This window comes from Scyliorhinus canicula, chromosome 5, assembly GCF_902713615.1.
Source record: "Scyliorhinus canicula chromosome 5, sScyCan1.1, whole genome shotgun sequence".
Lineage (NCBI taxonomy): Eukaryota > Metazoa > Chordata > Chondrichthyes > Carcharhiniformes > Scyliorhinidae > Scyliorhinus > Scyliorhinus canicula.
This window is the reverse complement of record NC_052150.1, coordinates 29,384,514-29,407,853: the sequence shown is the minus strand read 5'-3', so window position 1 is coordinate 29,407,853 and position 23,340 is coordinate 29,384,514. Positions and strand designations below refer to the sequence as shown.

At 43.3% G+C, this 23,340-nt stretch overlaps 1 protein-coding gene across 3 annotated transcripts in view; it reads right to left on the bottom strand.

Annotated features, from left to right (window-relative positions):
- Positions 1–707: 707 nt before the first annotated feature.
- The window catches only part of mettl6 (methyltransferase like 6), a 70,204-nt gene continuing 47,571 nt past the window's right edge, over positions 708–23,340 (bottom strand). Inside the window, exons 5-8 of one of the 3 annotated variants that reach the window (XM_038796847.1) lie at positions 20,880–21,050; positions 20,208–20,349; positions 13,808–13,894; positions 708–4,118 (exon numbers count right to left, since the gene is read on the bottom strand). In XM_038796847.1, coding sequence (XP_038652775.1) covers positions 4,111–4,118; positions 13,808–13,894; positions 20,208–20,349; positions 20,880–21,050 — 408 coding nt within the window. In that variant the 3' untranslated portion in view covers positions 708–4,110. Of the gene's footprint in view, positions 5,754–13,807; positions 13,895–20,207; positions 20,350–20,879; positions 21,051–23,340 lie in introns of all 3 variants that reach the window. The other 2 variants (XM_038796846.1, XM_038796848.1) reach the window with 2 other exon arrangements.

Genomic DNA, 23,340 nt, shown 5'->3' with positions numbered 1-23,340 from the left:
CCCACTCCCTCGCCCAATCCCCGTAACCCCAGAATCTCACCTACACATTTTTGGAAACTAAGGGACAATTTAGCCCGGCAATCCACCTAACCCGCATTTCTTTGGACTGTGGGAGAAAACCGGAACACCTGGTGGAAACCCACACAGGCACGGGGAGAATGGGCAAATTCCACACAAACAGTCACCCAAGGCTGGAATTGAAAATTGGATTAGTATTCGAGAATTGAAAATGCTAATTAACTTCTCTGTACTTCATAGATTTCATAGAATTTACAGTGCAGGCCATTCAGCCACACCGGCCCTTGGAAAGAGCAACTTACCTCAGCCCCACACCTCCACCCTATCCCCGTAACCCCACCTAACCTTTTTGGACACAAAGGGCAATTTAGAATGACCAATCCACCTAACCTGCACATCTTTGGAATGTGGGAGGAAACCGGAGCATCAGGAAGAAACTCACGCACACACAGGGGGGAACGTGCAGACAGTGACCCAATCCGAGAATCGAACCTGGGACCATGGAGCTGTGAAGATACTGTGCTCACCACTATGCTAGCATGCTGCCCTTCAAAAGTACTTTATTGATTGAAAAGTTCTTTGGACATCCCAAGGCTGTGAAAGGCACTGTAGTTTTTTTTCTATCACAGCTAAATCTTGAATAGAAAAATGTGTTATGTAAGATGGTATGCTTCCAGAGTAAACATTCCGTGCCTATATGCTTTTATTATTGTGAGATAATGAGGATAAGGTTACAGAAACGGCTAAAAAAAATTCTCTGTACAGCACTCTATTGCTCCAGTAGAATTGTGAGTTGGATCTGCAATGTGCCATACTAAGGAATGGTAAAATGTAGTTTTCTTTCCCTCATTACCATATATAATGTGTATGACTTCAACACTTTGTCAAATTGAATGGGCCAAAGAAGATTGGACCTTTTTCCCAAGGTGAAGATTGGTGCCTTTCACAAAATTAGGAAATTCCGAAGTACTTTTCTGCCAATTAAGTACTTTTGAAGTATAATAATTGATAATAATGTAAGAAACGCAGCAGCCAATTTGTACACAACCTAGCAAGGCAATATTGGCCAATCTGTATTTAGTGATGTTGGTTGAAGGCAATTTAATTCAATCACGAGACGTAGGTGCCACTGGCAAGGCCAGCATTTACGTCTCACCTCCAAAACCTTGAGAAGGTGGTGCTGAGCTGCGTGCTTGAACCACCTCAGTTGCATTCTCATAACAATGCTATTACATGTGGAGTACCAGGAGGTGGCAATACATTTTCAAGCCAGGATGGTGTGTTACCTGGAAGGAAACTTAGAAGTGGCGGTATTCCCATCATCCATCGGCTGCTCTTGTTGTTCGAGTTAGGGGAGGTCACTAGTTTGGAAGCTGCTTTTAAAGAAACCTTGGTGAATTCCTGGACTGCATGGTGAATATAATACACACTGCACCCAAAATACTCTGGTGGTGAAGACGAATGTCTAAAGAGGATGGGATGACATTTAAGCGGGCAGCTTTGTCCTGGATGGCATTGAACGTCTTGAGTGTTTTTAGATCTGCGTTCAGACAAGTGGAGAATATTCCATAACATTCCTGACTTGTGCATTGTGGGTGGTTTGAAGTCTTTAGGGATTCAGGAGATGAGCCACCCACCAGAAAATATCCAGCCTCTGGCCTGTTCTTGTAGCAACAGTATTCATAAAGTTTCTGATCCTCGGAAACCACTAGAATGTTGATTGTGAGGGATTGGACAAGAATAATAGCATGGGGAAGTCATGAGATATTTTCTTATTGGGGATGGGCATTGCCTGGCACTTGTGTGGGACAAATGTTACTTACTACTTATTGATCCAAGCTTGAACATCAGATTGTGCTGCATGTGAGCAAAAATACTTTAATGTCCGAGTTGTGAATGGTACTGAATACTGTGCAATTATACCATCCCCACTTCTGACCCTATGGTGGGAGGTCTTTGATGAAGCAGGTGAAGATTGTACGGTCTATGATACTGCTCTGAAGACATCCTTGGGCTGAGATTATTGGTATCTAACAACTATAACCTTTGTGCTAGGTTTGACTCCAGCCAACAGAGAACTTTCCCATTGATTCCTAATTACTTAAATTTTGCTCGGGTTCCTTGATGCCACAATCTGTCAAATATGCCTTGACATGAAGTGGAGTCACTCACCTCTGGAATTCTGCTATTTTTTCCATGCTTAGATGAAAGCTATAATGAGGTCTTGAGTCATGTGGTCCTGGTAGAACCCAAAGATGGATCTTCTGGTTGAAGATGGTTAAAAAAGCATCAGCTTGGTCTTTGTCCTGCCTTCATTAATAAATATTGGCTCAGGGATTTATATAGTGTCACAGGACCTGTACACTCAATTGAGAGGATAGATAGGATCTTAGGCTAATATATTATTCAAATAACTGCACTTCCAATAATGCAGAGGTACTGCATTGGAAAGTCAACCTGTACTTTTAAGTCCCTGCAGTGGTTCTTAATCTACAACCGTCTGAATCAAAGGTGAAAATGCTACCACGTGAACAATGGCTAACATTACTAATAGTCGATAATCACCAAGTAAAGTGCCCAGCAGTTCTGAGGTGCCTCTCAGCATTCAGATACCAGGAGCCATCTGCCTTCTTCACACAAGGTCAGTGTGGAATACAGAAGCCAAAAGCAAGCATGGAAAGAAAATATTCAAAAAAGATTCATGGCATTGTACTTCACTTTCTGGAATATTAAGGTTTATAAATAATGTTAAATAGGTTGAATTTATTTTCTCCATATTAAGTGTTTTGAAACTTCTTTTATAGCTTTGGAATAGTGAGTATTTGACTCATTACCATAGAGCTGATTTGCTAACTAACCAGCTATGTTGTTTTTTTTATAAACTTAAGAGTATCCAATTTTTTTTTCCCAATTAAGGGGCAATTTAGGGTGGCCAATTCACTTGCCCTGCACATCCTTTGGGTTGTCGGGGACTAACCAGCTTGTTTCACAAGTAAGTGAGAATGAAATTGCTCATAACCTCAAAACCAACCTTTCCATTCCCGCATTTTCTGTTTTATTTCATTTTCAATTTACTTTCACATTACAAGAACTAGATAGTGTTTGTACCCGAGCTGATCACCAGCAAGTGACATTCATTCTGATCAAGTGCAAGGTACTTGCATACTGGAAGCAAGAATAGGAGGCTCCTATACTCCATGGAAAGCACAAAACTGAGAAGACATTGAAAGAGGTGACTTTGTGCTAATTGACTCACCACTTCAAACATTGTGAAATGCTGATGAAGAAAACAAATTGGATGTTGGGCCATAATGGCAGGTCAGTTGTTTCCTTAAACCAACAGGTCACACTGAGGCTGTACAACCCTTCACCTCAGACAAAGAGGGCTGGATTCTCTGTTTCAGCAGCTAAGTGCCTGCTGAAACTCAGAATTCATGTGCGATTTACGATGCCAAAATCGACGCCGAACCCTCACCGATTCCGGGACCGGTGAGGGGCTAGCAGCAGCGCTGGGTGATACACCCGGCTCCCGCGCCAAAAACGTCCGGAGAACAGCCGGGTCTGTGGCTGCGTACGGTGACGACCTACAGCAGTCGAGCCATACAACATGGCACCGGCAATGCACGGACCTAACCTGCCAATTCTTCCGGCGTTTTAACGTGGGAGCTGGGAATGTCACCCAGCACCGCTGCTAGCCCCTCACCGGTCCCAGAATGGTGAGGGTCCGACGCTGATTTTGGCGTCGTAAAACGCCCCAAATTCTCCGTTTCAGCAGGCATCGCAGGAGGACCTTCCGATGACTTGTCAACGCCGTTTCAGTGACATACGGCTCTTCAGAGCGGGCAGAGACTCGAAAACCGGCATCAAACCGCCGCTGCCCCTGATTTGGGTGTCGGAAGAGATTCTCCGCCCCATCAACGATTACGTTATCGGTGTCGGGCAACAGAGAATCCCACCCAGTGTATTCCAAACAGTTCAAGTCAGTCTGGCATAAGGCAATATTCAATTTGCAGCCGACATTAAATGGGAGGAACTGTAAACATCAGGTTGAGGCTGATCAAACACTGAATTAGACTGAGGAGCTGGCAGATGTCATTGTACTGTGGACAAATGTAATATCATAACATTAGAAGATAACAAACATTAACAATTAAAGCGTAATGGTATTATCATACAGGACACAACATAGAGAAGTGGGACTTTGTGGGGGAGGTGTGCTATTGGTGGATGGACTGCTGAAGAAAGAAAACAAAGAAAGGAAATAAATGATTAAACAGATTCACGTTCATGAAGGAGCACATTTAGGACTGATACAAAGTTGCTGAAAAGCTAGAACAGGAAGGGGATGGAGGCTAAATGCATTTAATAAACACTTGGATGGTATGAAATGTAGTTGAAAAGAGTTAGTTTTGTTGGAAGCATAAGCACAAATGGGCTGAAAGGTCCTCTTCGTCTGAAGTTAACTTGTGATAATCTGAATTTTTTTAGTGTGCAAAAAAGCTGTAGGTGAGGGACTACAAATATATTTAGTTTTAACTCAAGCTCTGACACAACCAGTGTCATGGAAACTCTAATTGAGAACCATCTGTACTGCATTACTATCTTATCACCAGTTACTGATACCTACATTCTCATTAGCAAGAAAGACAATTTCCAAGAATTGAGCATGACCTTTTCCAACCTTTCAGCTTAGTGACAGGGGTACAAAGCCTCTTCTCAGTCCTGTTATCAAATAATCCTGGCTGATTTACCTACTCATAGGCAACTGTTAATTCTTAGCTACCGATAATGATGAATCTTCCCCTCCAAATATTTTTTATTTTGGCATGGCAATTCGTACTTGAGGTGATTATTTCTACTACGTTGAATATTAATGAACCTCAGATGAATTGCTGGAAATTTTACAAACTAATGAAGCACCAAGTGACTGGACGGATGACTCCCGACTTAAAGTTTCCCCGGAGGTGACATTATGAAGATGGCGGAGGTGGCGTGGTGGTTGGTGCAGAAAGTGGTGACTGGGGGCTCCAAGCTCACCCTGGCTGCTGCTAATTACTCTAAGCAGTATCTGGCTACCTTCTGGAAATATGCTCAGGTGGAGCTGTCTCCTCCAACTCCTAGAGAAATCACAGTGGCTGTTGAAAGCTTCAACGGTCCTGTAGTATCATTTACGGCTGGGCATTACAAACAAATAACTGTAAAGAATGCCCTGAGGAAAACACTTGTGGCCACAAAACTTTTGATGTGTTTTTTTACATTGGTGAGATCATTGGGCGAAGAAGCCTGATATCCCCCCTCCCCCCAGTGGACCAGCATTTCACTGTAAATTAATAATATTTCAACCTGTGGACAAGCATTTCACTGTAAATTAATAATATTTCAAAGCAAAATGAGTTACAGGAGACCCATCACATTTTGAGTTTAATTTTTCGCTCAAGTCCCAATAGGTGTCCTGTTTATCTGACTAGCAGGGTTCTGGTGTCGCACTTTGGAAATATGAATATATTAACATAAGATTTATAAGCAGCATGTATCATCACAGAAAAGTTGTATCTTTCGGTACTTGATGCCACCGTCCTAGAATTGAGTTGGATGTGTGAAAATTGGTCGTCAGCTGCACTTGGAATATCTCTCTGCTTTAGGGCCGAGACATTGATCTTTCTCTCTCCCAGATATTTGTGCCTTGGGATGTTCATCACCAATCGACCCAGTCCAACAGAAATCTACCCCACCACCTGGATAGAGTGATAAGATATGTCACTTAAATTCTTGACCCAAACAATAGTATAAATTAGGAGATACCAATGCTTTAATCTCAGTTGCTTCAAAACTAAATTGACCACCATAGATATTCATGATCTACAATTTGCAAAAGACTGCAGTGCCGTTGCCTATTCTGCACCAGATTTGCAAGACACCCTCGATCTCGTCAATTCTGCATAGAAGAAACTCAGCCTTCAATGTTGTCAAAACAAAACTCACAACTGGTTAGCCAAAAGGTTTCACCTCCCATTTATGTTGAAGGAGAGATTCTGGACTATGTTGAGTACTTTCCACACCTTCGCAGTCACCTCTCTCAAAATCCCATCATTGACAAGGAGTTCTAACACTGAATCAACTCTGCTACCTCAATCTTCTGCAAACTAGTGATTGACAATAAAGATCTTCAAAAGTCCTGGTGTACAAAACAGTTGTTGTCATCACACTCCTATACTGCAGTGGGACCTGGACTGTGGATCAGCAACACACGAGTGCTAGAGAAATTCTATCAGCAATGCCTCTGCCACATCCTGTGGATTCAATGGTAGGATCACTGAACATATGCTAATGTCTGTCTTGAAGCCAGTTCCACAATCATTCAGGCAAAACCCCAGCAAAATCAATTTTTAAAGTATGGACATTTGTGTCCAGATGGCTGGAAAGTATTGCTCCCGCCAGATCCTGATTTCTGAACTCTCAAATGACCAAATCTTCAGGGGAGGACAAAGAAAATACTTCAAAGACGCTCTGAAGTTCTCCTCCTTGAAGCGGGCCAACTTTGACATCATTAGGAGGAGCTTGTGAGCAATCCCTCAAAATGGTGTCAACTTGCCTATCACACTTTGCGTCACAACCTCTTAATGTTGAGGCAGAGTGGCGGCAGAGAAGGAAAGAAAAGGAAGCAAATCCTGCATTCTGGGTCCCATTAACCTGTGGAATGTCCTGCCCCATATGTCCAAAGATCTGTGGGTCAAGAATTGTCCAGTACAGTCATTTGAAGACTCGTGGCAGAAACTTGTGACCGAGTAGACTTTTTTTATTTGTTCACAGGACGTGGGCATCACAGACTGGGCCGGCCTAATTGCCCATCCCTGATTGCCCTTGAAGAGGCAGTTAAGAGTCAACCACGTTGCTGTGGATCTGAAGTCACATGTCGGCAGACCAGGTAAGGATGGCAGATTTCCGTCCCTAAGTGACATTAGTGAACCAGATGTTTCTTTACGTCAATTGACAATGGTTTCATGGTCATCATTCCAGATTTTTATTTAATTCAAATTTCACCAACTGCAGTGGTGGGATTTGAACCTGGGTCCCAAAAGCATTACTCTGGGTAGCAGGTTTACTAATCCAGTGACTTTACCATTATGCCACCACCTCACCAAAATAGAATAGACGGGACAGCTGCTCACCAAAAATAGAATAGAAGGAAGGGACAGCCACCACCAACCAGTACTTTGGAAATATGAAAACGCTGTCCTAAAATTTACAAGCCGCATTGATCATCAGAGGAAATTAATATTTTCCTGTATTGCTGTGCTGTCATGTAGCAGCTGGTGAGATCAATGTGTCACTCAGTCAGTGATGTGAGTACCTTGGAAGACTGTAATTGCTGCTTTGCTGCTACTGTAATTTTGTATGAGCTGAAGTGTTTTTTTTTAAAAGGATAGAAGTTAGAAGGTAAATTGTGCACCGGGTGACCAACTGACCTGTATTTTAAGGGACATGGTCCATATTTTTTGTAATAGAAATTTAGAGTACCCAATTCTTTTTTTCCAATTAAGGGGCAACTTAGCATGGCCAATCCACCTACCCGGCACATCATTTTGGCTTGTGGGGTGAGACCCATACAGACCCTGGGAGAATGTGCAAATTCCACATGGACAGTGACCCTGGGCTGGAATCAAACCTGGGTCCTCGGTGCAGTGAGGCAGTAGTACTAACCACTGTGCCAGCCTGCTTGTCTTTAAGGGACATTATTTGTCCTTTTATTTATTAGATGGAAGTGCAAACTGGCACTGGCTGATTGGCAATATTAAGTGGGTTGCTGCTTTGTTATACCCAGAGACAGATTTTTTTATCTCACCATGCTTACGCCGGAATTAACATAGAAGGTTGATCAATTTTTCATTAAAAACTAATATCAATGCTGTGAGTCAATAGCCAGTATCGTTAAAAATGACTACCAACCATGAGTCAAATCACAAATTTCTCGTTCCAAGCCAGCTACAATCCAGAAGTATTTCAAAAGGGTAATCTCTAGCGCCAACTTGTGGCCATCAGGAATATGGTAGTTGAATTTCCTCGGAATCCCACCCACAACCATGTCCACCCCATTACAGTATGCTGCAGAGAGCTAAACACATTTGTGGGTTGTTTTAGGTACATAAAAACATTAGGGTACAAAAAGCCATTTACCTCATCATGTTTGTGGTGGGTTGAAAAAGAGCAAACTAGCCTAATCCCACATTCCTGCTCATTGTAGCTCTGTGGGTCACAGCACATTTAGGTGTAATCACTATAGGTAATAAATACATATCAATGTATTTTTTTAATGCAATCTGCATTACCCTTTCAAGCAATGAGTTCCAGAACACCATCCCCTTTGGGTAAAACCTCAGCCTACCCAATCTTTCCTCATAACTAGAACTTTAATTTCTACATTTACATAGTTCTAGCATAACCTACCTGCTTTTATATTCTATGCCTTCCGATCCACCTTAATTATCCCTCCTGCTGCATTGAGAGATCAGTAGACATGTATCCGAGGTCCCTCTGTTTCTCTATACTTTCCAATATCCTACCATTATATATTCCCTTGCTTGGGCAGCACGGTGGAGCAGTGGTTCGTGCTGCTGCCTCACGGCGTCGAGGTCCTAGGTTCAATCCCGGCTCTGGGTCACTGTTCGTGTGCAGTTTGTCCATTCTCCCCGTGTTTGCGTGGGCTTCACCCCCACAACCCAAAATATGTGCAAGGCAGGTGAATTGGCCACGCAAAATTGCCCCTTAATTGAAAAAAATGAATTAGATACTCTAAATTTATTTTTTAAAATTACATATTCCCTTGCTTTGTTTCCTCATCGCAATGAATTACCTCTTACTTCTCTGACATTAGTTCCATTTGCCACTCTTCTGCCCACTTATCAGTCCATTGATATATTCCTGCAGCTTTCTTCGGCATTAACCACCTATACATTTCTTTATCATATCCTCCATTTAAGTATAAATCATTGACATATATACATCACTAAATGCAAGGGATCCGGTTATGAGCCCTGTAGAAATCCACTGGAAACGGCCTTTTAGTCACAAAAGCCCAATGACCATTTAACAGTTTCCTGCCACTGAGGCGTCTTTGGATTCAACTTGCTACTCTGGCTTGGATCCCATGGGATTTTTGACCAGTCTGCCATGTGGTATCTTATCAAAACCCTTGCTGAGATCCACGTAAACTACATCAAATATGCTACATTCATAAATTTTCCTTGTAATCTCCTCAGAAAAATTCAATCAACTTAGTCAGAAATTGGCTGGAATTCGCCGAGCCTGCACCGCGTTGGACAATCGCTGGGGGGGGGACGAGAATCCAGCCATGCCGCTCCGACGCCGGGCCACTGATTCTCCGGCGACCGGAGAATCGGCGCCAATCGTGCCCGCCACGGCACCAGTTGGGGGCCGTTGAAAGAGGCCCCCGTGGCGATTCTCCGCGTCCGACGGGCCAAGTGCCCGCCGACGTGGTTTACATATGGTCCCACCCGGCGGGACCGACGGGCCGTCCTGGTGGATGGACGGGAGATCCAATTCCGGCGGGGCGGGGAGGGGTCTCCACGATGGCCAGACCCATGATCAGGAGCTACCGATCGGCGGGCGCACTCATTCCGGTGGGGGGGCCGATGTTCCCCCGGGCGAGCTCCTGTAGGGTTCCGCCATGTTGCCCGGCGGCCGGCGCGGAGACGGCAACCACGCGCATGCGCTCGCGCAGAGACGTACAGGGCTGGCTTTCGGCGCCGCAGCAGCACACAGCACTCCGGCGCCCTTCTAGCCCTCGAAGAAGAGGACAATTACTAGGCCTGGAGACCCGTTGACATCGGCGTCAACACTTGGCCACGATATCGGTAAATCCCGGCCATGACAGCTCCAGGGTCCCAGGTTCGATTCCCGGCTGGGTCACTGCCTGTGCGGAGTCTGCACGTCCTCCCCGTGTGTGCGTGGGTTTCCTCCGGGTGCTCCGGTTTCCTCCCACAGTCCAAAGATGTGCGGGTTAGGTGGATTGGCCATGCTAAATTGCCCGTAGTGTCCTAAAAAGTAAGGTTTAAGGGGTGGGGGGTTGTTGGGTTATGGGCATAGGGTGGATACGTGGGTTTGAGTAGGGTGATCATGGCTCGGCACAACATCGAGGGCCGAAGGGCCTGTTCTGTGCTGTACTGTTCTATGTTCTATGATCTTCCCATAACAAATCCATGCTGCCTTTGATTCATTTGCACCTTTCTAAATTATGATTTAGATTATTTTTCCAATAATTTGCCCACCACTTGAGGTTAGGCTGATGGACCTGTAATTACTCTGCCTATTCCTTGCTTTTTAAACGACAATGGTCCTCTAGTTGAACACGTGTAGGCAGAGAGGATTAGAAAATGATAGTCAGAGTCCTCCACTATTTCCTCCTTTGCTTCTCGTTGCAGCTTAGGAAATATTTCATTTGAGCTTGGCACTTCATCCACTTACAAAGACATCAGCACAATTTTTTTTTTAATGTTCTTGGGTTTGCAAATGACACTGGCTAGCCAAGCATTTATTGATCATCCCCAACTGTCCTTGAGGCAGTGGTCGTGAGCCACCTGCTGGAAAAGATGCAATCCATGTAGTGTAGATGCACCCACAGTGCTATTTGGCAGGGAGTTTCTTGATTTTGCACAATTACAGTGAAGGGACAGCGGTAGAGTTCCAGGTCAGGTTGACGTGTGACTTGCTGGGGAATTTGCAGGTAGTGATGTTCCCAGGTGTCGTGCTACCCTAGGTGGTAGAGATTACAGGTTTGGAAGGACTGTCGAAGTTGGCAAGTTTCTGAATTGAATCTTGTAGGTGGTACATGCTGATGCCAGTGTGCACTGGTGGTGGTGAGATTGAATGTTAAAGGTAGTGGATGGGACGCCCATCAAGTTAGCTGTTTGATCTTAAGCTTCATGAGTGCTCATGGAGTTGCACTCACCCAAAGTAGAGTGAATACCCCTTGTTTATTTCTCTTTTATTGAAAGGCATAAGGAATAGTCTTGAATTGTAGTTTGATTAAAACCCTACAGGAGTGTAGGTCATGATAGAAGATCTAAAGCCATGTGGTACAACAAATTTACAAAGACAGAGAGAAGAACTACAACTGACTGAAAGCTATACCATGAGCATCTTTTGACTGGCCAATTCCAATCAAAGAGACAAACATCTCAGAACTCTCTCAAGTAGGTATCATCATCCAGAACTCTATTCCTTGGTTAGCCTTCAGTTCCTTAGGACAGGGGCTGAATTTCCAGCCCTTCCTACTGGCGTGATTTTTCGGTCCCAAAGGCAACTCCCATGGTGGGTTCCCAGCTTTGGGGCAGGTGAGCCACGCAAAAGGCTATAGACATTGGTGGGACCAGAAGATCCTGCCAGCAACCAACGGTGAGCATAATGTGTCAGGAATATGGTGGTGATTTGCCTCTTTTACCCTAATACAACTTTTGCGTCTCTTGCAGATTGCTTCCAGCAATCAACAGATTGTGTCAGGGATGCTTGCTATTGGTTACCTTTGTCTCCAACCTCACCCTATTATGTCTACAAAGAAAAGATCCACATCCCAGGAATGACAGTGGCTTCAGTATGCAGAGATGCATGAGTATGCACAAGTAGTCTCTTCTGATTTGTAAACAAAGTGGCCCAATGGATGATTGCCAGCAAATTATTTTCTATTCCAACGCTTTTCAGTCAGGCAAATCAATAATTAGACCATCAGGCAGTGGGTGTTTGTAGCTTAAAAGGCACATGTGCACATAGACACAATGAAATATGTTAACCTCTCAAATGATAATACAGCTGAATACAAATGTTAAAGTGGTTTGAAGTATACAGGTACAACACATTAGAAATTGAAAAATAAAACCCAGTAAACATGTAAACCAGTAATGGTATAAGTTGAAAATGTTACTATACAATTAACAAGTACAGAAGTATTTTGATGATTCCAGATGCACAAGTAGTCTCTTCTGATTTGTAAACAAAGTGGTCCAAAGGATGATTGCCAGCAAATTATTTTCTATTCCAACGCTTTTCAGTCAGGCAAATCAATAATTAGACCATCAGGCTGGTAGTTTATAGCTTAACCTCACGAGGCTGGTGGAGCAAATGGAGGAGGAGTTTAAGAGGTGGGACATGTTGCCGCTGTCTTTGGCGGGTAGGGTGCAGTCAGTCAAGATGACGGTGCTCCCAGGATTTCTGTTCCTGTTCCAGTGCCTCCCCATCCTTATCCCGAAGGCCTTCTTCAGGTGGGTTAATAGGAGCATTACGGGGTTTGTGTGGGCGCAGGGGACCCCGAGGGTGAGAAGGGTGTTCCTGGAGCGGGGTAGGGATGGGGTGGGGAGGGGGGGCTGGCGCTGCCCAACCTCTGTGGGTATTACTGGGCTGCCAATGCAGCGATGGTGCACAAGTGGGTGATGAAGGGGGAAGGGGCAGCATGGAAGAGGATGGAGATGGCGTCCTGTGTGGGCATGAGCCTGGAGGCGCTGGTGACGGCGCTGCTGCCGCTCCCTCCAACGAGGTATACCACGAGCCTGGTGGCGGCGGCTACCCTCAAAATTTGGGGGCAATGGAGACGGCACAGGGGGGAGGTGGGGGCCTCGGTGGAGTCCCCGATACGGGGGAACCACCGGTTTGTCCCGGGGAGAATTGACGGCGGGTTCCTGAGTTGGCACATTACAGGTATCAGGAGGATGGGGGACCTGTTTGTGGATGGGAAGTTCGCGAGCCTGGGTGAGCTGGAGGAGAAGTTCGGGCTCCCCCGGGGAACACCTTCAGATATATGCAGGTAAGGGCGTTTGTCAAGCGGCAAGTGGTAGAGTTCCCACTGTTGCCGCCACGCGGGGTCCAGGACAGGGTGCTCTCGGGGGTGTGGGTTGGAGAGGGGTGGATCTCGGCAACGTACCAAGTGATGCAGGAGGCGGACGAGGCCTCGGTGGAGGAGCTGAAGAGTAAGTGGGAGGAGGTGCTAGGTGAGGAGATCGAGGAGGGGACGTGGGCGGACGCCCAAGGGAGGATGGACTCCTCCTCTTCTTGCGCGAGGCTCAGCCTCATACAATTTAAGGTCCTGCATAGGACTCACATGACCGGGACAAGGATGAGCCGGCTTTTTGGGAGTGAGGACAGGTGTGTTAGGTGCTCAGGGAGCCCAGAAAACCACACCCATATGTTCTGGGCATGCTCAGCACTGGAGGAATTTTGGAAGGGCGTAGCGAGGACGGTGTCGAGGGTGGTAGGATCCAGGGTCAAACCGGGCTGGGGGCTCGCAATATTTGGGGTTGCAGAGGAGCCGGGAGTGCAGGAGGCGAAAGAGGCCGATATTCTGGCCTTTGCGTCCCTGGTAGCCCGGCGGAGGATTCTTCTTCAGTGGAAGGATGCGCGGCCCCCAAGCGTGGAGGCCTGGATCAACGATATGGCAGGGTTTATTAAATTGGAGAGGGTGAAATTTGCCCTAAGGGGATCGGTGCAGTGGTTTTTTAGGAGGTGGCAACCATTCCTAGATTTCCTGGCAGAACGGTAGAAAAAGGCCTGCAGCAGCAGCAACCGGGGTGGGGGGGGTGTTGGTCACCCTGTTCGTTCAGTGCCAGGTGTACGTTACTCTGCCTATTCTCTCTGTGAGGGTACTATGCACAGCATGGCGCTCGGGAGAGGAGTGTCTAAATATTGTATTTTAAATAGAGAGCAGCAGTAACAGTTCAACAGGTTATAAGTATTCTCTCTGGTTTCTTAAACTTGCATTGAAGAAAAACTCTTGGAACACACAGACCTTCTTTCTTATTAACAGTTTCACGGAACACATATTCATTGACCAGCACCTCAAACCCAGCAGCTGTCAGGAGCTGTGCCACGTACTCTGGAATGAAAATACAGAAAAAGAGAAAAAGGTTTTTGAATATGGACAGAAATGAACTTCCACATGGATGCAGCCTCCCAACTACAGCATAGGAAGATTAATAATTCCAGAGATAATTGACATATCTATTATTGTATGTGTCACCCTATAAAATGTTTTGCTACATAACAGACAAATTAATTTTATACCACAGAGAGGTGATTATCAAACCAAGTCAAATGTAAAAGCAAAATACTGCAAATATTGGAAATTTGAAATAAAAACAAAGTACTGGAAATACTCAGCAGATCTATCAGCATCTATGGAGAAACAGATACCAAGCACTAAGAAAGACAATTGTGTTTGGACATCAATGATCTTCATTCAAGGACAGCACTTCAGGAATTCCTCAAGGAAGGCTGTTAGCACTGCTGCCTCACGGCGCCGAGAAGCCGGGTTCAATAACGGCCTTGGGTCAACGTCCATGTGGAGTTTGCACATTCTCCCCGTGTCTGTGTGGGTCTCACCCCCACAACCTAAAGATGTGCAGGGTAGGTGCATTGGCCACGCTAAATTGCTCCTTAATTGGAAAAAAAAACAATTGGGTACTCTTTTTTTTAAAAAGAAGGAATTCCTCAAGGTGGTGTCCCAGGCCCAGCCATCTCCAGTTGCTTCATCAATGACCTTCCTTCCATCACAATGTCAGAAATAGGGATGTTCAGCGATGACTGCACATTGTTCAGCACCATCTGCGACTCCACAGATACTGAAGCAGCCAGTGCCCAAATGCAGCAAGACCTGGACCATATCAAGGCTTGGGCTGACAAGTAGCAAGTAACATTAATTGCCAACAAGAGATAATCTAACCATCACCCCTTGATATTCAATGGTATTACCATCACTGAATCCCCCACTGTCAAATTCCTGGTGGTTACCATTGACCAGAAACTGAATTGGACAAACAATATAAATACTGTGACTACAACAGCAGGTCAGAGGCTAGGAATCCTGTAGTGAATAACTCACCTCCTGAATCCCCAAAGCCTGTCCACTATTTACAAGGCACAATTCAGGACTGTGATGGAATACTCCGCACTTGCCTGGATGAGTGCAACTCCAACAACACTCAAGAGGTTTGACATTATTCAGGCCAAAACATCCCGATTGATTATCACCCCTTCCTCACAAACGAACCAACATTGGCAGCAATGTGTACCATCTACAAGATGCACTGCAGGGACTCAACAAGACTCTTTAGGCAGTACCTTCCACATCCATGACCACTACCATCTAGAACAGGGGTGGGCAAACTTTTCCGTGCAAGGGCCACATTCAGAAATTCACAATTTTAAAGGGTATTAATTTCACAATTCACAATTTAAATGTGAATTTAAATTCACAATTTTAAATAGTATTAATAGTCCCGGTTGTAACCAATTAGCGTGCGGCATATACCTCAGCGCTTCCCCCGGCGGCATCCTGCCTTTAGCCCTCTTTATCTGTACTTTTCAAAAATGGCGCTTCACCCGGTTATGATTCTGGGCGCCTCATATAGAACATAGAACAGTACAGCACAGAACAGGCCCTTCGGCCCTCGATGTTGTGCCGAGCAATGATCACCCTACTCAAGTCAAAGTATCCACCTATACCAGTAACCCAACAGCCCCCCACATTAACCTTATAAAAATTTTTTAAAAATTTTTAAAAATTTGTTTAAAAAAAAAAAAAAATTTTTATTACTTGATCTTGGTGGGCCGCATAAAGACCTTTGGCGGGCCGCCGTAGTTTGCCCACCCCTGATCTAGAAGGACAAGGGCAGCAGATGGGAACACCACCACCTGGAAGCTGCCCTCCAAGTCATTCACCATCCTAACTTGGAAATATATCGCCATTCCTTTAGTCGCTGGGTCAAAATCGTGGAACACTCTCCCCAACATCACAGTGGGTGCATCTACACCACATGGACTCCAACGGTTCAGGAAGACAGCTCACCACCATCTTCTCAAAGACAATTAGGGTTAGACAATAAAAAGTGACTGAGTCAGCGATGCCCACATCCTGTAAATTAGTTTTAAAAAGGGGGTGGCCAAGGATAGATCCTTGTGAGACATCAGAGGTAATGGCATGGAAGGGGGACGAAAAGCCATTTCAGATGACTCTCCTGTATGATTAGATGGGTGATAACGGAATGGAACCAGGTGAGAGTAGTTCTACCCATTTGGATGGCAATGGAGCGGCTTTGGACGAGGATCATGTAGTCAGCCGTGCCAATGGCTGCAGATAGGTTGAGGAGGATGAGAAGGAATTGTTTACCTTCATCACAGTCACATAGGATGTAATTTGTGACTTTGATAATAGTTGCTTCGACAGGAGCAGAAATGTGATTGGAGGGATTCAAAAATGGAGTTCCAGGAAAGATGGGCACGAATTTAGGAGGTGACAACATGATCCATAAAAACAGTACCAGCCTCCCCGAACAGGTGCCGGAATGTGGCAACTAGGGGCTTTTCACAGTAACTTCATTTGAATCCTACTTGTGACAATAAGCGATTTTCATTTCATTTTTCATTACAGTGCAGAAGGAGGCCATTTCGGCCCATCGGGTTTGCACTAACTCTCAAAGAGCACTCTAACTAGGCCTACTCACCTGCCCTACTCCCATAACCTCACCTAACCTGCGGATCTTTGAAGAGGAAAACAAAGGGGTGGTAGTTTGCAAGGATGATGGGGTGCTTTCTGGTTAAGAAGGCATGTGGGATACTTTTTTTTAAAATTTAGAGTATCCAATTCATTTTTTTTTTCCAATTAAGGGGCAATGTAGTGTGGCCAATCCACCTACCCTGCACATCTTTGGGGGCTGGGTCAAAAACCCACACAAACACGGGAGAATGTGCAGACTCCACACGGAGAGTGACTCAGGGCCGGGATCGAACTGGGACCCCGGTGCCGTGAACCAGCAGTGTTATCCATTGTGGCATGTGGGATACTTGCCTTTATTAGCCAAGGCATAGAATACACGAGAGGGAGATTATGACAGAGCTGTATAAAACACCAATTGAATACTGTGTTCAATTTTGGTCACCACACTATAAGAAAGATGTGATTGCACGAGAAAGGGTTCAGAGGAGATTCACCAGGATGTTGCCTGGGCTGCAGCATTTCAGCTATGAAGAGAGTCTGGTTAGGCTGGGGTTGTTCTCCTATGCAGAGAAGGCTGAGGGGATACCTGATTGAGGTGTACAAAATTATGAGGGACATGCATAGAGTAGATAGGAAAAAACCTGCCCCTTGGTAGAGGGGTCAATAACCAGGGGCATAGATTTAAGATAAGAGGCAGAAGATTGAGGGATTTTAGGAAAAAAGTTTTCACCCAGTGAGTGGTGGAAATCTTGAACCCACTGAAAGGTGGTACAGGCAGGAACCCTTACCACATTTAAGAAGCATTTAGATGAGAATGTGAAACACAACAGCACCCAATGCTGTGGACAAAGTGCTGGAAAATGGGATTAGGATAGATAGGTGCTTGTTGGCTGGTGCAGGCACGATGGGCCGAAGAGTCTCTTGCTAAACTGTAAACCTGTGACTATATGTTTTAAGAGAAGGGTGACGGTGGAAGATTTGAAGGAGAGGAGTAAATTACCTGAAAAGAAGAAACTGTTAAAAATATCATCTAACATGAGAACCAAGAATGGAAGTTGGGTTGTCAGCAGTTTGGTGGTTATAAAATCAAGGGAGCAGAAGATGACTGTCAAGCACAAGATGCCAAATATCAATAGACTAGAGGGAACTGAATCAGAAAACATCTTGCATAACAACATGTGTTTTCAAATTGTATTGGTCGTGTTAAAGAGCTTGAATCTATATCAATTGGATTATGTGAAGGAGTTATTCAGAATTAAGAGACAAATGGTAGGAAAGTTAATTAGTAAGGAATATGAGAAAGGAACCAAGTACCGAGGAATATAAGGAAAATCAATTTAAATTGTAAAGAATGCAAGGATTAACAAAATGGCTAGGAAGAGGAACCATGATAGAGTAAGCAGGAATAAACATAATATATATGTAAAAGATTAGGGAACACAATGATGAAGAGGAAATTAAGAGTATTTATTGGACAACATGAATCAACAAGGGGGTGATAATCTGAAGAAGTGTAAGAATATATTGTCTATGGAGAATTGGTTTGAGAGCTGAGCAGATCCAAGGATAAATAGTCAAGTTGATACAAACAAACAAACAATGAGGCTACCAGAATTAAGACCTCACTAGAGGTATCACATGCAGCCTGTCGTGATGAATTTGGTACAGAGGGACTGGATAGCAGACAGGATAATTGAATTTCTGTGTTTATTTATAGAACAACTGAGAAAACGATTCAAAGGAATTATGGATACAGACAATATATTGTGCCAAATGGGAATGTTTTTTTTGGCTCACTCTGAGCATCATACTGATGGTATTGGCATTATCCCTGTTAGCAAAAAATAGGAGCCTACCTTAGAAAATGTAGAGGGTAAAGTTTAGAGACATTGAAAATTACGGTATAGCCAGTACATAAATAACACAAAGAATATCTTCATCATCTGGTAATGAACAGGAGAACATAGTCCTGGACATGGAGTGGTGCAGGGCCACTTGGGTCTGTAGTTGTGATGTGATGTGACAACATATCACTCTAGCCTGCAGGTTCACCATTGATGAGGAATTGTAAGGTGTGCCTAACATTCTGGGAACAGGGACAAACTAGTAGGGCCTAAAAAGCTAAAGAAACATAACGTGTGACCACTGCAGCTACTTTTATGACTGTTGGATTATGCAATTAACAACAATTATATGTGTTAGAACTGAAAAGGACACAAAGCAGTGATAAAGGCAGTTGTGCTGCAGCACAGTCATAATGTCACCTACCTCCAGGTGAACCTGCCCTTGAGAGAACAAACAATTCCACACATTCGACATTGTATACCAGCTCTATTCCTCAGTCCAAAATCCATAAATCACAGAACAAGGCCTCACAAAGACATTCTGTGCACATTCTACAATAGGCAAACATACTGTGCACATGCCACAATAGGCAACCAAGAAACTTGGAGATCATGAAGGTGGGAAATGGCCACCAGTATGGAATTATAACCATGGATTAGATTATTTCAGATGGGATTAATGACTGTACACTTGAGAGCACTAATAATTCTGATCAATGTGTTCTACTCGTACGAGGAGTGTTAATATGGGATGTGGGCCCAGGGTGGCATGTGGCGCAATGGTTAGCACTGGGACTGCAGTACTGAGGACCAGGGTTCGAATCCCGGCCCCGGGTCACTGTCCGTGTGGAGTTTGCACATTCTCCCCATGACTGCGTGGGTTTCACCCCCACAACCCAAAGATGTGCAGGTTAGGTGGATTGGCCACGCTAAATTGCCCCTCAATTGGAAAAAAAATTAATTGGGTACTCTAAATTTAAAAAAAAAAGGATGTGGAAAATATAAAGGAAGATAAAGAGATAGAAAGAACACTGAAAGGAAGCCAGGATTAACATAAAGAAGGGCATGAAATACTTTGCCAAGAGGTAACCTACTGAGGAAACAAAGGCAAGCTGATGCACAAGATGAAGGTTGGGGGAAAGAGTGAAAGTTAAAGGTTAGTCTAGCAATAAGATAAAAACAATTGCTGACAGCTAGTATGTTCGAGGTCTATCAAAGTTGCAGCAACAGAAAAGTCATTGCGGTGCACCAGATTATCAATTCAAATGCTTACTCAGAAGGAAGGGAATACCATACAAAACAACCAGCAGTAAAACAGCAATCAAAAGCGAGATAGGCAGCAAAAAAAATCAAGCTTGCCAAAGAGAAACAGCATACAACTAGAAGCATTTTCTATCTGTTCTGCTTGTACATTAATTATGCTGAAGAAAAGAGTAATTGTAAATATAAATTAAAAAATAAAATATTGTAACGGAAATAATGATTGTAACCCCTCTGTGACTTTGTTACTACCCAAGCAGGTTTTTAGTAACATCATCCTGCAACACCTGCTAGAAATATGTCTGATGACAACAGGATCAAGTTGGGTGCAATGCCCTAAGCTAAATAACATGCTCACTGTACAGGCTCCCAGATGAAGAGCCACTTGTATCAGAGGTCAGCTTGTGCTCAAATGACAATGTCCCAGTTTGAGTCACCAACTTCAATAAAGAAAAACATTCAAGAAATGTGCAAGTACAAAGTAATTTAAACAATTATTTTGCAAGCAAGTACTGTGCTACTTACAACTACCATAGTCAGCTGATAGTCTTTTGGAAGTAGAAAGAAATGTTTTAAATATCAAATCTTACCATCGGAAAAGAAGAAAGATCTTGTTCCATCTTGTCGAACATAAAAATTAGGTCCAAGTTTGTGGCCAGTTTTAAATCGAAGCATGGCGTGATCATACAGTCCGTAATCTCTGAATAAGATGTATCCACCAGGTTTCAGTATCTGTCACAGACACACAAGAATGAAGGTCACAGTTCTTGTATCTTTCACAATGATGTACTACCAAATGAACAAAATGGGCTTACAGGAATAATTCACTTGTATTAGCTTAGTAGGTCGCATTCTCAGTGAAGTAACAAAAGGCAACACAACAAACCCAGACAATACTGAATGCATAAACTTTTATAAGTGAGACTATATTCATAGAAACAAAGTGTTCAATTGTCTCTTAAATTTTTATTTTTCTCCATCTACAAGGTAATATTTGATATTCAGTAACAACAGTGCTAAACAACTGGATTCTTCAAAGCCAAATTAACAAAAACTTGCACAGATGACACGTTGAATTGTTTTAAATTATAAAATGTACAATTTTCTTAAAGGAGATGGTAACATAACCTGGACAGCAGGTATAATTTACTTTAATTTCAAATTCACCACTTTGACAGAAAATGTTTGTCAAATCCTTTTGAATCTTCCCCATCGACCCCACTATGAATGCGATGGCAGCATGTGCACTATTAAATACTAACTTTATGGATGTTTTCTAATGCCAGCTGCATCTTGTCAGGATGAATGGCAGAGAGTACGAAGATTAGAGTTACAACGTCCACGGAGTCCACTGGCATATTCTGCAGTAAATCGTCTTTTGTCAGATCACACTGAAAGGCCTTACATCGTTCAACTTTGTACAAACGGTTTTGCTTTAAAAAAGAAACAAACATAGGAATGGATAAGAAGTCATCTGTACAGGATGCTCCAATTAATTGCGTGATTACTTTTAACATAATTGCTTTTTAAGTTATTTCCATTAATGTCAGAAACAACTGGAGGGATTATTTGGGGAAGTTGAAGAACTGGTAAACTTAGCAATACAAGCACATAAAACAGATTGAGCATCCTTTATCTGTACATTCAAAAATCAAACACACCCAAAAGCTGTACGTTGTTTTTAATGAACCCTAACACAAGCCAACAAAAACCTCAGCAACGTTTTGCGTAGGAAGCCTAGCTGCGCTGACCATGTGATTTTTGTGGTTATTTAGTGCTTTTATTCCACTATGTCAAAAAGATCATCAGATACCTTTATGGGTAACAATGAAAAGGAAGCATAATTCATTACCAATTGCTAACAAAATTGAGCTGTTACAGAAACTTGACTATGGTGGTCTGTGAGGTAACTGAGTGAGGAATATGGGGTGGGTATCACCACCATATATGATTTAAGGTAGTAGGAAGACAAATCGTTTAAATTTCATATTGAAAGTGATACACAAACGTTATTAGAATTTTTTTTGCATATGTCAAAAAATTATGAACATGACCATGTTTTGTCACGATGGAGTTGATTCAACAGCACAGGAGTAAAAGGTTTCCCACTGACTGGCTCATTGGTCATGGAGGAAGCCAAGATCCACCACGAAAAACTGAGGCTTGAAGGTGCATGTACACAACAAGTTGGTTGGAAAAATTTAAGGAGGGTCATGATATCAAGTTGTTGAAAGTTTTTGGTGATAAAGCACCTGCAGACCATAACGCAGCTGAAAAATATTTTGAGTTTACTATGCTAATTTCAGACCAAAATCTTTTCCCTGAACAAATTTACAATGCTGATGTAATGAGTCTACACAGGCTAGGAAAACACTAGCAACAGCTGAGGAGATACACCAACGGGTGTTAAGGATGCCAAGAATAGGTTGGCTGTCTTTGGTTGTGCCAATGTGGTTGGCAAACAAATGTAAATTGGTTGTAATCAGGAAGAGCAAATGTCCAAGGTGCTTCAGGGATATTTGGACATTACCTGTTCACTACTATGCCAATGAGAGAGCCTGATTGCTTTCACAGAGCTCTCGAATATATAGACTCCTCGAAGTGACGCTGCGAACAGAGGCTTGAGGGTGGAAGGTTTTCAAAAGCTTCATTTAAATTTCATATTGAAAATGATACACAAAAGTTATTAGAAAAATTTTAAATGTCAAAAAATGATGAACATGACCATGTTTTGTCACAATGGAGTGGATTCAACAGCACAGGAGTAAAAGGTTTCCACTGACTGGCTCATTAGTCATGTAGGAAGCAAAGATCTACCACCAAGAACTAAGACTTGTAGGTGCATGTACACATCAGGTTGGTTGGAGAAATTCAAGGAGGGTCATGGTATCAAGTTGTTAAAAGTTTTTGGTGATAAAGCACCTGCAGACCATAACGCAGCTGAAAAATATTTTGAGTTTGCTATGCTAATTTCAGACCAAAATCTTTTCCCTGAACAAATTTACAATGGCTTGAGGGTGAAATTTATAGTTAAGAACACCATCTACCCATCTGCTAATGTCCAATACCTTGTTGAGGTTATTCATGAAGACCCACCTTCTCAACCTTGCCCCTCACCTAAGGTGTGGAGATCCTCAGGTAAAATCACCTCAGGTAAGTCAGCTCTCCCCCTCAAAGGAGAAAGCAGTCTATGGTCATCTGGGACTATGGCAACTTTAGATTTTTAACTATCGATAAAGACTCCTTGACCAACAGTTGGCACAACCTTTGGCCACAAAAATGTTCACTGAAGATGATAACATTGACAAAGACTTTGAAGGATTGCGTGTGAAGAAAGAAAATATGGTAAATCAGCTGTAATATGTAAATGTAGTCTGTAAAAGGTATAGCATTGGAATGTACAAATATGGTGGAGGGCGAAGGAATGTTTAATATTGACGATACTTCAATTGTGCATTCTTAGACTAACGGGGAGATTGCAGAAATGGTGTAATGTCAAGATCAAATTGATTAAAAAGTGTGATGGGTTGATAAGATGCACTGAAATAACATGTATTTATAAATGAGCAAGAAATTATGTCAGTATCTAAAATAAATGACAAATGAATGGTTGATGAGGCTGAAGCTGGACGAACTAGTCAAGAAGGCTTCCTCAGCAGAGTGCACTGACTATGAACCCTCTCCTACAAGTTCCTTTATCTTGGTTTAATTAATGCAGTCATC